At 39.5% G+C, this 13,742-nt stretch overlaps 1 protein-coding gene across 2 annotated transcripts in view; it reads right to left on the bottom strand.

Annotated features, from left to right (window-relative positions):
• LOC149229083 (acyl-lipid (8-3)-desaturase-like) overlaps window positions 1–13,742 on the bottom strand; it is a 352,078-nt gene that overhangs the window by 49,664 nt on the left and 288,672 nt on the right. For both annotated transcript variants that reach the window (XM_089378453.1, XM_089378452.1), the window contains exon 12: window positions 965–1,036. In XM_089378453.1, coding sequence (XP_089234579.1) covers window positions 965–1,036 — 72 coding nt within the window. The remainder of the gene's footprint in view (window positions 1–964; window positions 1,037–13,742) is intronic.

Raw genomic sequence — 13,742 nt, 5'->3', positions numbered from 1 at the left:
TGTCCTCAAGCAACTAAAGTGATGGATGCTGAAGTACCTGTTCTCCTTCCGAAGTGGCATCCTCCTCAAGTAGGTCCTTCCATTTCACAAAAGCTCCCAGATAGTCCTGTTCCAGAGCTTCCTCGCCCTCACCTCCAAGATGGCATCTGGTACCAAAACCAAATGCCCCTCATCATCTAAGGGTCGTAACTCTATGGTAGTTGTCACCTGTTGCCCCATGGCCTTTTTCAGGCATGAGAAGCAGTCTCAATATTTTACACTAATATAAACTGAATTTAGGAAGATAACTATATTGCTTTGGTAATCTAAGATTTCAAATTTCAGAGACTAATAAGCATATTCTAGAATGCAGATCTCATCTATTTTAATGGATATGCCAAAATATTATTCAGATGCTTGAAAGGAAATTTCCTTGTGTTTGAGCCAAAATTGCATTTTTTTATTCGATAAAACTAAAAACATTAGTTGAATTTTGCATGAAAGGAGTTTGGTAGAAGCTCCACATGGAAAAACATTCTTCTAGAGAGTATCAGAGAAGAAGTCCCAAAAGATGGTTTCGATGCAACTGAAGTTTATACATGATTAAAGTTAGAACACATTTTGTGTCCATAAATAACCCCCTTTAGAGCATTGTATTCAGAAAACTATTCATCAACTAAGAAACAAAATATTGGCTATTTTTGTAAAACTATCATAAAGGAACTGTCATAAGTGGCAAGACTATGGGGAACAACTAGTGGTAACTTCTAAGCCACTCTAGGGACTCAAAACTTACCTGTAGCATTAGTACCTCTTCCCATGCTACACATGTATATATGTAAGAGAAAAAGTGAATGACATTTATGTTCTTCTAATATACATTATAAATCTCTGAATTTTTTTATTAGAAAATTCAATTGAAACAAGACAAAGGTATCCAAATAATTAAGAAAAAGTAACAATAGTTTCTACGTGCTGATAATACCTGATAATTCAAGCCACCACTCAGATGTGTCCACAGCATAGAGTTTGTACTGAAGTTAGTAGTTGTTCTAGCCTGTAGTCATACACAATATATATGCATCATAAAGCTGATATGTATTCTCAGACACCAAGAAAATATCACAAATATAACAGATGACACTAAATATAACCTTTTTGAAGGTTTTCAATATTATCTTGGTCACTATGAGCCAAGCCTCGAACAAGTTGGCCAAGCAGTAGCACACCTTTTAGCTTTCTAAAATTCACTCCATACGTCCAAGACTCCAAACAAACTCTTCAAATTATCAAACATGCATATTTAATTATTTGCATCTAGCTAATAATGTTTGACATTATAAAATCCCTACTAGCCTTTCGAATACTAACAAGAATCACGTTTCTTTTGAAATTCTAGCCGTAAAACCCGTCCAACATAATACAAAAACAAAAAAAAAAATATATATATATATATTTAAAAAAAATGCACCATCTATAAATGATGAAATAATATGCTTTATATAGAAAGAATAAGTGCAATGATGAATAAGTGCTCCAATAATGTACACTTCGAGAAAACAACTGTCACTAGGATTAAGCAGTTATTTATTTATAAAGGAAAGTCAAAACAAACTGTGGCCCTGCCAGTACAATACCTTTAGAACGACTATAGTCAGAAAAGGGCACTGATAACACTGAACAACAGATAAAGAGCTTCAAAAGGACCCAATTGAAAAAGTGGTTGTGCTTGTCTTAGTAAATATGATTATATGGTTCTTGGACAGGTAGGAATGCATTGCTTTGGTTATGTATGTTTATGGTGTTATTCTTCTCTGGGCAAGCATTTAAGTTAGGCCGTTCACGTCCATCTGCATTTTTGTTATGTACAAGGCCTCATTGAAAAGAGAATATCTGCATATATATCTCTGTAGCATGGGTGTATGCAAAGTTGTGAGAATCAGACTGGTGAAAAATCAGTTGCCTTGGGGTTGTCAAAACATCAGTTCTAGAGTTAGCAGGACTTAGCAAATAGATAAACCTCATAATATAGGAAATTTTCTACAGACAAAATAATGACAAGTTTTGCGGAGGTTTTCCAAGTTTTGGCAAGTTTCCAGAGCTTTTCTTCGCTGGCAAGTTATGTTGAATTTTAGCCAAGTCCTTGTTTCAGGAATGAATTTTGTCAAACTCAGCCAAACTCGTGAGACTCAGCCGAGACTCACAATATTGGGTGCATAGGGGTGATAGTGGAATCTGATAGGGCATAGTCACTCTTTATTAATTATGCTGTAACTATTGTGCAGTTTGTGTACATGGACCCTCATGTACTTTAGCTAAGTTGCACAAAACATCTAGGAACTCGGAGTTTACGGCCGTACCAGTACGCAAAACGCCGAAACATGGGCATTATGTAATCATCTATAAGAGTTAATATAGACTTGTTTATCTTTCTAAATTGTCATCTATAGGTCTTATTCTTTGTTTTCTTGCAAGATAATATGTTATTACTTATTTTATATATTATATATATGACATTTCCATTTTTGGGAGGTGACGTTTCTAAACGTACCTGTTTTGGAAACTCCCAAACATTTCAGTGTTTTGTGCAACAGACTTTTAGCAACCTCATGCAAAGAATATTATATCCAGAAACTCAGTATTGACGACGAACATTATCTTCAACATTATTTTTATCTTCAGGACAATATTTATCATTAATGCCCAATTATGGCACCATTTCATAATATAAAACATACTCTTGTGATATGAAGAGGATGCACAACATATGTACAATTGAGAATGCTTTCTCTCTTGCTCCTCTCGCTCTTTTTTCCTTATCTTCTTCTGTGCACTAGTATCAACAGTTGTCACTAGTAATTCACAGAGTTCCAGATGTTGAAACTCATAAACAGATCTCAAAAGGTTAACGGTTGGTGGGTACATGGGGATACCTAAAATAGCTATGGTGATTTGCATTAAGGCACAAATCCAATTTTCAGTTCAATTGATGATATAGCCATAGAGTACGGACAAGGGTAATGTTTATTTCTAGTTCCATTTGGCCATTAGTTTGTGGATGGAATTGGTGACTTGTAATTGGTGAATCTCAATGAGAGATGGTCGTAGTTGACAATCCATAAAGTATCAATATGTATGGGAAGAATAGTGTTGTAGTGCAGTGCGTCAATGGTTTTTTTGCAAAGCATTAAAATAGTCGTTTTGAAGAAACAACGACAAGAGTATTGTATTGTTGCCTGTGTTAGAGACAATCCGTTGAGGAAATCCATGGAAATAGATCCCCACGAAGGGGATGACACTTGGCAACTAGCATAATCCAAGCTAGCACCCGACACTTAGAATTCCTACAAACTTACCACCTGACACTTAATTCCTAGCAGATTACCGATATTCTAATTAATTGCACAGAGATGTTCTTTAACACAAAAAAAACCAGTGGAACCAAAATATACCAATCTCGGTCACAAAATAAATGACACAAAAAGTTCCACCCAATCACAATTCTTTATTAATTTCAGAACTTGTGATCCCATTCTGGAATAATGGCCCAACTAATGAAATACATACAACAATTGGATCTAATCCAACTGATCAAGCCTTCTTCGGCTGATTTGGCTCTCCTTGCTAGCCAGCTTCCTCGGACCCAACACACTCACTAAGATTCCTCTCTCAATCTTGTGCTATTGTATGGTGTATCTTCTCCCTCTTGTTAGCCTTGTTTTTATAACTTCACATTGAGCTAAATCCTTAACTCTAATATTCAAAGTTATTGGTTACCGAGATTAGATCTCACCTCACTTAAGATCAAACATTGAGATTAAACTTAATCACTAGAGTAATTAATTTACTTTTCCTAAGTTTACTTTAGATCAATAATCCAACATAATAATTATGTGATTTTCCCGAGTTAGATTTAAGCTAAGTTACATTAGCAACTTGCTCACACTAGAGAAAGTGTCTAAGGAGACTTTGCGCAACTTCTGCACACCTAAACACTTGGGCCTCGCATAGTTTCCTACCAGAGCTACAAACATCAACACTCCCTCTTAGAAAGGAAAGTAATTTTTCCACCTGTAACTAACTTCAATCTTGGAACTACATATGTTGTCATGGTTGCTCCCTCCAAACTAGAAGCCTTCCCTACGGTCTAGTCTAGAAACATCCTCAAAATCTTACTCTCATTAGCCTGGTTCCTAGAAGCGTACTACTCTTGAACATCGTGTAATGTCATCTTGTAAAAAGAGACCTTGACAAATTTAGAAGAATCTATCGATTGCTTCTCCCCTCTTAAACCTGAACGTTGACTCCCTCTAAGAAGCTCAACCTTCATAGCCACCTACTCCTTGTTCTCTATCACTAACCTGCTTCAAGCCATTTCTCAAATATGCTGGCCCTTTAACCTATACATGTTTCTCTCTCTAACTCCAATGACATATCCCTCATCAGAGCTAGATCCACTGGGTTTGATCAATACTTTCTCATCCTAAAATGCTACACAAAATGCCTTCTTCTCCATCATAGAGACTATGAGCAAACTCCACCTAAGTTTTGGCATCCACATCACGTCCTTCACTTCCATCATGCCTCCTAAATCAAGTTGGAATACCATTGTTCCATCCCCCTTCACTGCATGTTTGGTATCAACACCAAACTCCACATGCAATTATGAGACCCAATGGTAAGGCTATCAAATTGTTCCCATGCTCTTGTCATATGCCTTGTGACTCCACTATCTAGCAACCACGCACCCACTGATAATGTGCCTGAGGTATGGTAAGAAACAAGTATGAATTCGGTCTTGAACTTCCAAGAAAACTCCTCCTGATCTTTTGTCCACGCAACTACAGTTGGTTACGTGCCCTTTCCCCCTTTCTTCCTCTGTGAAAACTGTGAAGCATAGTGCCCCATCCTGTGATAGGGAAAACAGTTAGCATTAGTCAAGTCCTTCTTCTTCTTGGGTTGTGAGTTGACTCCTCACCCCTACTACTTGAACCTTTTCTCCTCACTTCCCGACTAGCAAGAGCAAGATTCTCATCATTCCCACTCTTTTGTTGTCCTCCAGACAATGATTTCTCCCAGATCTTCCAAGTCAATTCATGACTCATCCCACAATCTGTTTCAATCTGGTAGCTTTTCTCTTGCTAGAACGCATGTCACAAAGGTAGCCCAAACTCATAATCTAGAAAGGTTATCACAACAACTCCAAGCTCACCGCAAATTGGCTGAATCTTTGTGAGGTATGATGCCACTATGTGTGATTCAGTCATCTTGGTGTTCTTGAACTTCTCCCTTAACACCATTTTTCGATTTTGATTACCACTTTGACATAGACTCATCAAGGCGCTCCACATCTCATGGGCACTATTCTTCGCTAAGATGTGAGGGATCACGTGATCCTTCATCCCATCCATCATGATATGTCTAGCCTTCACATCTTTCAATTCATGGGCTGTCAAAGTTGTAGTGTCTAAAGGAGTTGTAACATGGGTGTTTGCAAACTCCCATAGGTTGTTCTCCTTGTGAACTAGTGTTATCTTCTCCTTCCATGGACATAAGTTGTAAGCGCCATCCAACCTGTCCTCATACCTCAGACCGATTGATGCCATCCTAAAATCGGTAAATCAACTGAAATGGTCATGTTGTCACACCTTAACTAGTACGGTCTCGCTCTCTCCCTCATAGGATGACCTCCATTGATCTCTAGGTCTTAATGACACTTTTGGTCTGTTGCCTATGGATTTGTCTTCCACGCAAGCTCGCAGCCTTGTACTCGTCTGTTGGTACCTATTCACTCAGATTCCAACCAAATTATCTATCATAGCATAAACTTGGCCCTACCTCAACCACAACCTTCTGCGCCTAGCCCGACAACCCTAACATAGTGTGCCTTCGAGCCTCCCTATGCCGTTGTGAATTTGTGCCTATACCTGTTATCAAAATCCTCAGTTGGCCAGTACATTTGCGGCATAAGATTTTTGTGGCGGTCATTTGTCCCAAGTGTTAGTTTTTGTAGCATCAGAGGTGTTCTAGCCACGAAATTTGGTGGAGAGGCTAGAAAATCCATGAGATTTCCAAAAGCTAGAAATCGTTTATGGAAATTCTACCTAGAAGCGACTTAATTAGATTATTAACAAGTTTTTAAATATTTCCTAAGTCTAAACTTAGGGAATATGGTTAATTAATCAATATTAATTAAGTCAAGGCGAGAATTATCTAGAAACTCACACAAATTGATCCAAAAATGATCCTAGCCATCGATTATGTTTTAATCTTGGTCGTTGGTGCTCCAACTGAGGATTATAAGAAGTCGATGTGGTGATGGAGAAGACATTTGCGCAGTTCGATTTCCTTGGCAAATCGATTTCCTGAGTAGCGGCAGTTAGTTGCTAGAGAGAGCGCCAAAGATCGAAGCAGTGAGAGAGGGGAAGAGACATCGAGGCTGTAGGAGGCATTCCAGATCCAGCGAGTACATTTGCGGAGAGGCAGAAGAGCCACAGAGAGGCTAACGCTGGGGCAGCGCAGCAGTGTCTAGAGGCAAGATCGATTTGCTGAGAGGGAGAGACATCTTCAGTTCTAGAGGCCGGGAAGGAGTCCCAAAGTGTCGGAGAAGCATCTTTCCAGCGAGCAGAAGGCAAAACAACTTCATCAGAGACCAGTCAGAGGCTTGAAATCTAGCAAGTTCCACAGAGCAGTACAAAGGCTGACACAGAGGGTCAAAGGGACATATTTCTGAAGGCAAGTCGAGCTAGGAGTTTGTGTGTGGGGTGAGGAAAATTCCTCACTAGATTTTTGCCACTATTTTTCTCTGTAGGATTGCTAGATTTCGACATGTAGTTGTACTCAGAATTTCTCACTGCTGCTTAATAATAAAACCCTCAGCAGCTGCACTAGTTTTCCAGCATTGGGTTTTTCCACGGACTTTTGTCCAAAAATAATTGTGTTAATTTTATGTGTGTGTGCTAGCATTTCTCATCTTCCAGCGTTTTATTTTTCCGCAGAATATTATTTGTGAAGACTGCAGTGTTTTTATTTCGATATTTGTCATAGCAGATAATTTGTTAATAAATTAACAATTAGGAGAAATAATATCAGTTGCTGCAATAGAATTCCATTTTGGAATTTTCACACCAAGCTGCCCTGTAATATACCTTCTAGGAATATTTTTGTTTTTTCACTTGGTTTTCTGAATTTGTGTAGGTTTTCAGCTTGTCATTTTGTCAAACAGTTCATGAACCACTGCCTGTAGGTACACTTAAATAAATTCAAGACAAGTGAGGTATGCACAACACCCAAGATTCACCACAAAACCATTCAGAGCAACAAAATGCTACTGCATTCAATTCAGGAACACTGTCATTACTGGTTTATATTTATTACAGAAGTCAAATCTCTACTAGAAACAACCTAGATTTACAATAACATACTTCTAGCAATATTCAGCCACTTTATTACTGATTTAACAAGCTTGCAAAGGTCAGAAATGATGAAGAGGAACCTGGGACTTGTATCAGCAATGTAGACTTTAACATATCAGTCACATAAAAGAATAGCACCAACAGTATAGTCTTCAGATATCAGCTCCAGGATGACCATGAAATCGACCCCTTCACACTGGAATATCAGTCCCACAAAATGGCTGTCTATTCAGTTCTATGAACCAGCACTCGTCCCCTTGTCTTGATGCAGAAATAAGTCACAATATTAGCTCCACAGCCCACAAGAAATTCCACAGGCTCAGCTCTCTGTAGCAAGGTAGAACTCAGCCCTTTAAGTAGGCAAACTCGGACCAGCAAAGGACAAACTCAGCTCATAGATACTTCAGGTGCTCACATCTAGCATTAAAGAGTAATCTCAGCCCTCAGGAACCACTGGACTCAGCCCATATTTTGTTATCAGCCCTCAGCTAGCAAGATAATTTGCACTCCGTCAACAAGGAGGTACACGCATAGCTCTTGATGTGACACATTAGCTCCAAAATACAGAGAAGCTCAGCCCCTTCAGCAGTGAGATTCAACCTTTATGCCAAGCAACTCAGCCAGCAAACATCATGATAACTTGACCCTCTTTTAATAGATATCGACCTATGCTACAAATTTGGGAATTCGGCTTCGTCTTTGGTGACAATTCCAGGTCACATAACAATGAGAATCAACCACCTCCCTAAGCACTGGAAATTTTGAAAGTGATTCAATGTACAATATGTCCCATGGAGAAAAAGATTAAAGAATTCGCCCTCCTTAAGAGCATTAAGTTGGCATGGCCAACCCACTGAAGAATTCAGCCTCTAAATCTGGGTAAGAATACATCAGCTCAGCTTCGTGTGATGGGTGCTATGAATTTGCAGCTCGATCCCTTCCTTTAGCTTGATTAACTCAACCTCTAATCAAAATAATTCAGCCTCTGAAGAAGTCTGCTCGACCTTTGGATTTATGGTAGAGAATTCGTTCTTTTAATTTGTGCAACTCATCCTTGGAAATTTTCCTCAGAAATCGAACCTCCTGCCCCCGCAATAAACACAAATGGAAGACCTGAAGTGATCTTCCCCAAAAGCTACCTAGGGTGGCACTCAAAGTCTACCGAAATCAGCTTAGGGTTTCACTTGAAACCCTTAAATCTGAAACTCGCTTGAGTTTCCTTTCAATGTCAATGAGATATATAGGAATAGAATGCTTTGCAAATGAGTAGTAAAACCCTTAAATCTGAAACTCGCTTGAGTTTCCTTTCAATGTCAATGAGATATATAGGAATAGAATGCTTTGCAAATGAGTCCACCCTCCTTTTATAATTTTTGATTGAGCCTCCCTCTAGCTTCTAGATTCACCTTTTTTCTATTATTTTATTGGTGGTGGTGATTTTCCACTAAGAAACTTTCTGCTGCCATTTTAATAAAATAATAATTTGCTGCCATTCTCTAATAAAATAATATTTGCCTCCTCCCTCCAATAAAATAATATTTGCCCCTTTTTAATTAATATTATCAAAATTGGGAAAAATTCCTTAGGGACTCCCATGCTCACAAAATTGGGGATATTACACTCCCCGATCTGCATCTATGTCACCTGGTTGGGCGATTGTTAGCCTGTCACTTATGCCTTTCCATTGTCGTTGCGACCACTCAAGCACTGCTTTTCTCGAGCCTCCCTACATTCGCCTTTACTAGACTAGCCTCCACTAGTGACTCTCTCATGCCTTATTAGCTTCTGGTCTCTTTGTCGATCGTTTGCGAGCTCTATCTAGCAGTGTTGGTCCTCAACCTATTTAGTGATAGTTTGTTATTAAGCTTCCTTCAGCAGCATGTGAAAATTCCTTAATTGCAATTACTAGATATTATTCTCCTAATTGTTAGCAGTTTAATTGTTTACGACAATTAACAAATAACTCACAACTGTAATCTTCACCATAAAAATGCGCTGGGGAAAATAAAATCAAGAACTGAGGAATAGATGCACACACATAAAGATTCGACACAATAATTTTTGGACTAACATTCCTAGAAATATCCCGAAGGGAAAATCGGTGCAACAAATGAGGGTTTATTTTATTATTATTATGCAACAAATTTCTAAGTACAATAATCTGGATGCCAAACTTGTAATCCTTCGACAAATAATCTGGCCAAAATAAGTAGGAGAAAAATTCTCCTTCTGCAAAATAATTCGGCCTCCATATGGCCTGCTTGAACCCTCTCACTGGCAACTCGACCTGCCTGGAATTCACACTTCCTAGCCTAGGAAATTCGTATGGCCTACTTCTCAACTCAAACTAAGTCGTCCCAACCTCCCTCTGCCTCTGGAAATGACTTCTCTGCTTTCTAGGTGATCTTCTGGCCATGAGAAACAAAAACAATCATCTTCCCAACATTCGCACTAGGGTCTGGCTGCTCGCACTGGCTATTCGACCTCTCTGCAGAATAATTTCGGCCTCCCTTTTCCTGCCTCTTTGGCACTAGAAAAATGTTGGGAAACTCTCCAGAATTCTCCTCTACTACTCCCTCAATCACTAATGCTCTCCTTCTCTGGCTCGAACTCTCTTCCTTGCTGAATCATTGCAACTGGATAGCTCGATCTACCAACATAACTTACTCCCCTCTCTTGTCTTTCTCCATCCCATCAACTTGCTCTTATAATCTCTCGTTGGAGCTTCAACAGCCATGATTAGATCCTCATCAACGATTAAGATCATCTCAAACTTGATCTGTGTGATTTTCTAGAAGTCTCTAGAGCATAAGTCGATTTCCTTAATTATTTCACTTTAATTAACCATTTTTCTTAAGTTAGACTTAGGAAATATTTAAATGACGACTAATTAATTTAATTCAGGTGTTTCACAAGCTTATCTCGTAAAACCTTTTCTAGGTTTTGGAGATGTTGTGTTCCTTAGCCTCTTAGACACAAATCAAGACTAGAACACATGTCTGATGCTACCATATTAATCAAAAACTAACACTCCCTCTTAGCGAGGAAGATGTTCTCTCCGAACCAACATCTCTCCTCTACAGTTGGACCATGTTGGTGCCTGACCTCTGTAACATATTATCACTATCTACCAAACTACTGCACATACTATGATTCACCTACTAACCCTATAGTTGAACCACTCTGTATTTGTGCTACTATTGACACTGGACTATGCCTCTCTAGGTTGCTGCCAACACTGCCTAAGTTGCATCTGATCTCATGTTGTTGTTGTTGTTGTTGCAACTGAGAGTTGATCTACTATCCCTACAATTGGCTTCTACAAATGTCTCTTGAGTCTCTAACTACAACTAGGTTTGCTCTATCTACTGAGCATAGATGCGGGGGAGCCCCCCCCCCCCCCCCCCGAACCCGCTCCCAAATCGCGCTCCGGGCCGGAGCGGCTCAGGAGCGCGCTCCCAAAAGGATGGGAACGATTTTCGGGAGTGCGCTCCCTAAAAAAAATTTATGCTCCCTGCCCTGTTCGGGAGCGTTTCGGGGAGCGATCGCTCCGTCGCTCCTGGAGCGATTTTTAATGCCCGGGAGCGATCGCTCCCCGATCGCTCCCGGGCGTAAAAAATCGCTCCGGGAGCGTTTCGACGCAGGCCGGGAGCGATCCGGCGGAAAAAAAAAAAATAAATAAAAAAATAAATAAAAAAAATAAAAAATAAAATAAAATAAAATAAAAATAAATAAAAAAATCCGCGGACGCAAAAAAAAATCAAATTAAAAAAAAAAAAAAAAAAAAAAAAAAAAAAAAAAAAAAAAAAAAAAAAAAAATTGGTTTTAAAAGCCCAATGGGCCTAAAAAAATTTCATTTTGACTTCATTGAGCAAGAGTTTGGAGCAAGAGCAAGAGCAAAGGAGCGAGGAGCAAGTGCTGAGGAGCGAGGAGCAAGTGCCAAGGAGCGAGGAGCAAGCCTGCAGAGGTAAGTAACTTAGTAATTTAGTTAGTTTAGTTAGTTAAGTAGTGATTTAGTTAATTTAATTTAGTTTATTGAGTTTAAAAATCATAAATTTAAATTAAATTAATTAATTCCAATAAATTAAATTAATTTGCAGATTTAGGAATCAAAACCCTACAAACATCAAACACCATGGACCTGGCTATATTTCTTGGCATTTTCCTCTTCCTGGTCCCTTTTATGGTTATTATGGTGCTGGAGAGTAGGAAACGGAGGGGCCAAACTGAAAAGGGGGATGAAGAAGCTGGAGAAAGTCAAATTGGTGAAAACCCCGGTGAGGAGGAACTGGAGGAGGGTGAACATGACCCTCAAAAAACTAAACAAGACCAAACTCCATTGTGGAAATATGTTAACAGGGCTGAAACAGGGAGGGGGTGGAACCACTAAATTTCATTGCCCCCATTGCAACACTAATTACACAAGTTCATACACCCGTGCTAGAAGACACCTCTGCGGGAAAAGGCCATGGGATGGAGACAAACAAATAGGAATCAAAACTTGTACAGCGGTGTCAGCGGCGGATAGAGCCAAATACATAAGAGAAGAGGAGGAAGCCCAACACAGATCAAAAAAATCAAGGGGTTTCTTTGAACCAAGCTCACACTCACAAAGAACTCCTTCAGCATCCTCCCTAAGCAGTGGATATGGAGGCACAGGGTCATCATCTTTAAGGCGTAGAACCATATCAGATTTCCTTGATGAGGGGTGTAGGAATAATGTGGATTCAAAGGTTTACAGGTTTCTCTATGCATGTGGGATACCATTAAATGTTCTTCGCTCACCTTATTGGCACGAAATGGTTTCTGCCATAAATGATGCCCCTAAAGGATACAAGAGCCCTGGGTATGACAAGGCAAGAACCGTTGGCCTTGATCATGAAAAAGCAAAAATATCACATTCTTTGAATAGAATGACAAGTTCTTGGACTGACCATGGGGTGTCCATTGTATCTGATGGATGGACAAATGTAAAAGGCAAGCCATTGATAAGTGTTCTTGCTGTGTCTGTTAGTGGTCACATATTTCTAGCTGCACATGATTACTCAGACAAGTTCAAGACCGCCATCAACATTGCAGAAGCATTACTTGAAACAATTGAGCATATTGGCCCATACAATGTCATCCAAGTCATCACTGATAATGCTCCTAATTGTAAGGCAGCGGGAGCAATTATTGAGGATAAATACCCGAACATATTTTGGTCTGGATGTTTGGTTCACACATTGAACCTTCTGTTGCATGATATTGTCAAGAACAAAAATGAACAATACCAATGGATTGGTGATTTGTACAAGAAAGGAAAACAAATGATAAAATTTATTACAAATCATAGCAATACCCATGGCCTTTTCCGCAGTCACTCGAGATTGGAGTTGTTGAAGATTGCAAAGACCAGATTTGGTAACTATTACCTCACCTTCAGGCGCCTTTTGAAGGTAAGAGAGGCATTAGCTAGCATGGTATCAAGTCCACATTGGTAGGTATTAAAGGAAAGGGCTACAAATGTAGCTGACATGGCAGGTTTTGAAATGGTGGAGGAGGCCGCTCTTGATGGGCAGTTTTGGACAACTATGAGGCAGGTATTGGATTTCACGAAGCCAATTTATCACATGATTCGGTTTGCAGATACAGACAAACCAGTGATTGGCGAGGTGTATGAGCAAATGGATACCATGTTGGGGGAAATAAAAGACATTGTTCATAATAGAGATCCCAACTTGTACAAACGGATTCATGATTGTGTGTGTGAACGGTGGAATAGGCTTAATCTTCCACTACATTGCTTGGCGTATATCCTTACGCCAAAATACTACTCTACATCTTGGTTGGGCCAACCTGCAGCGGGGGTGGGGTTAGGACCAAACCCCATTTAGATCTAGAGGTAACTAAAGGATATTTGGAAGCATTAGAAAAGTTGGTACCTGACAGGGAGGAATGTGCAGCTGCGCACCTTGAAATAGGCAGATACTTCAGTGGCACTGGTTTGTATGGTAACTTCCATGCAATGGATGACAGAGATAGATTTGATACTCTCACATGGTGGGAAACATATGGCGGGCATGGACTTTTGCCAAAATTGGCAAAAAAAGTTCTTTCACAGGTTGTAAATACTTCTTCTGCAGAGAGGTGTTGGAGCACCTACAGCTACATACATAATGTGAAAAGAAACGGACTCAATGAAAACCGAGCAGAAAGCCTGGTTTATGTGCACTACAACTTGAGGTTGTTGAGTCATTACTGTGATTAGGCTTATGAGGATCCCACATATAAAATTTGGGACAATCACCCAGAGGATGACAATTTGGAGGATGGCATTGTACATATTGAAGAACTAGAAGAGGAACT

This window comes from Pinus tabuliformis, chromosome J, assembly GCF_031772625.1.
Source record: "Pinus tabuliformis cultivar Carrire ecotype Pingquan chromosome J, CPIR1, whole genome shotgun sequence".
Taxonomy (NCBI): domain Eukaryota; kingdom Viridiplantae; phylum Streptophyta; class Pinopsida; order Pinales; family Pinaceae; genus Pinus; species Pinus tabuliformis.
This window is presented reverse-complemented; position numbering and strand designations above follow the sequence as displayed.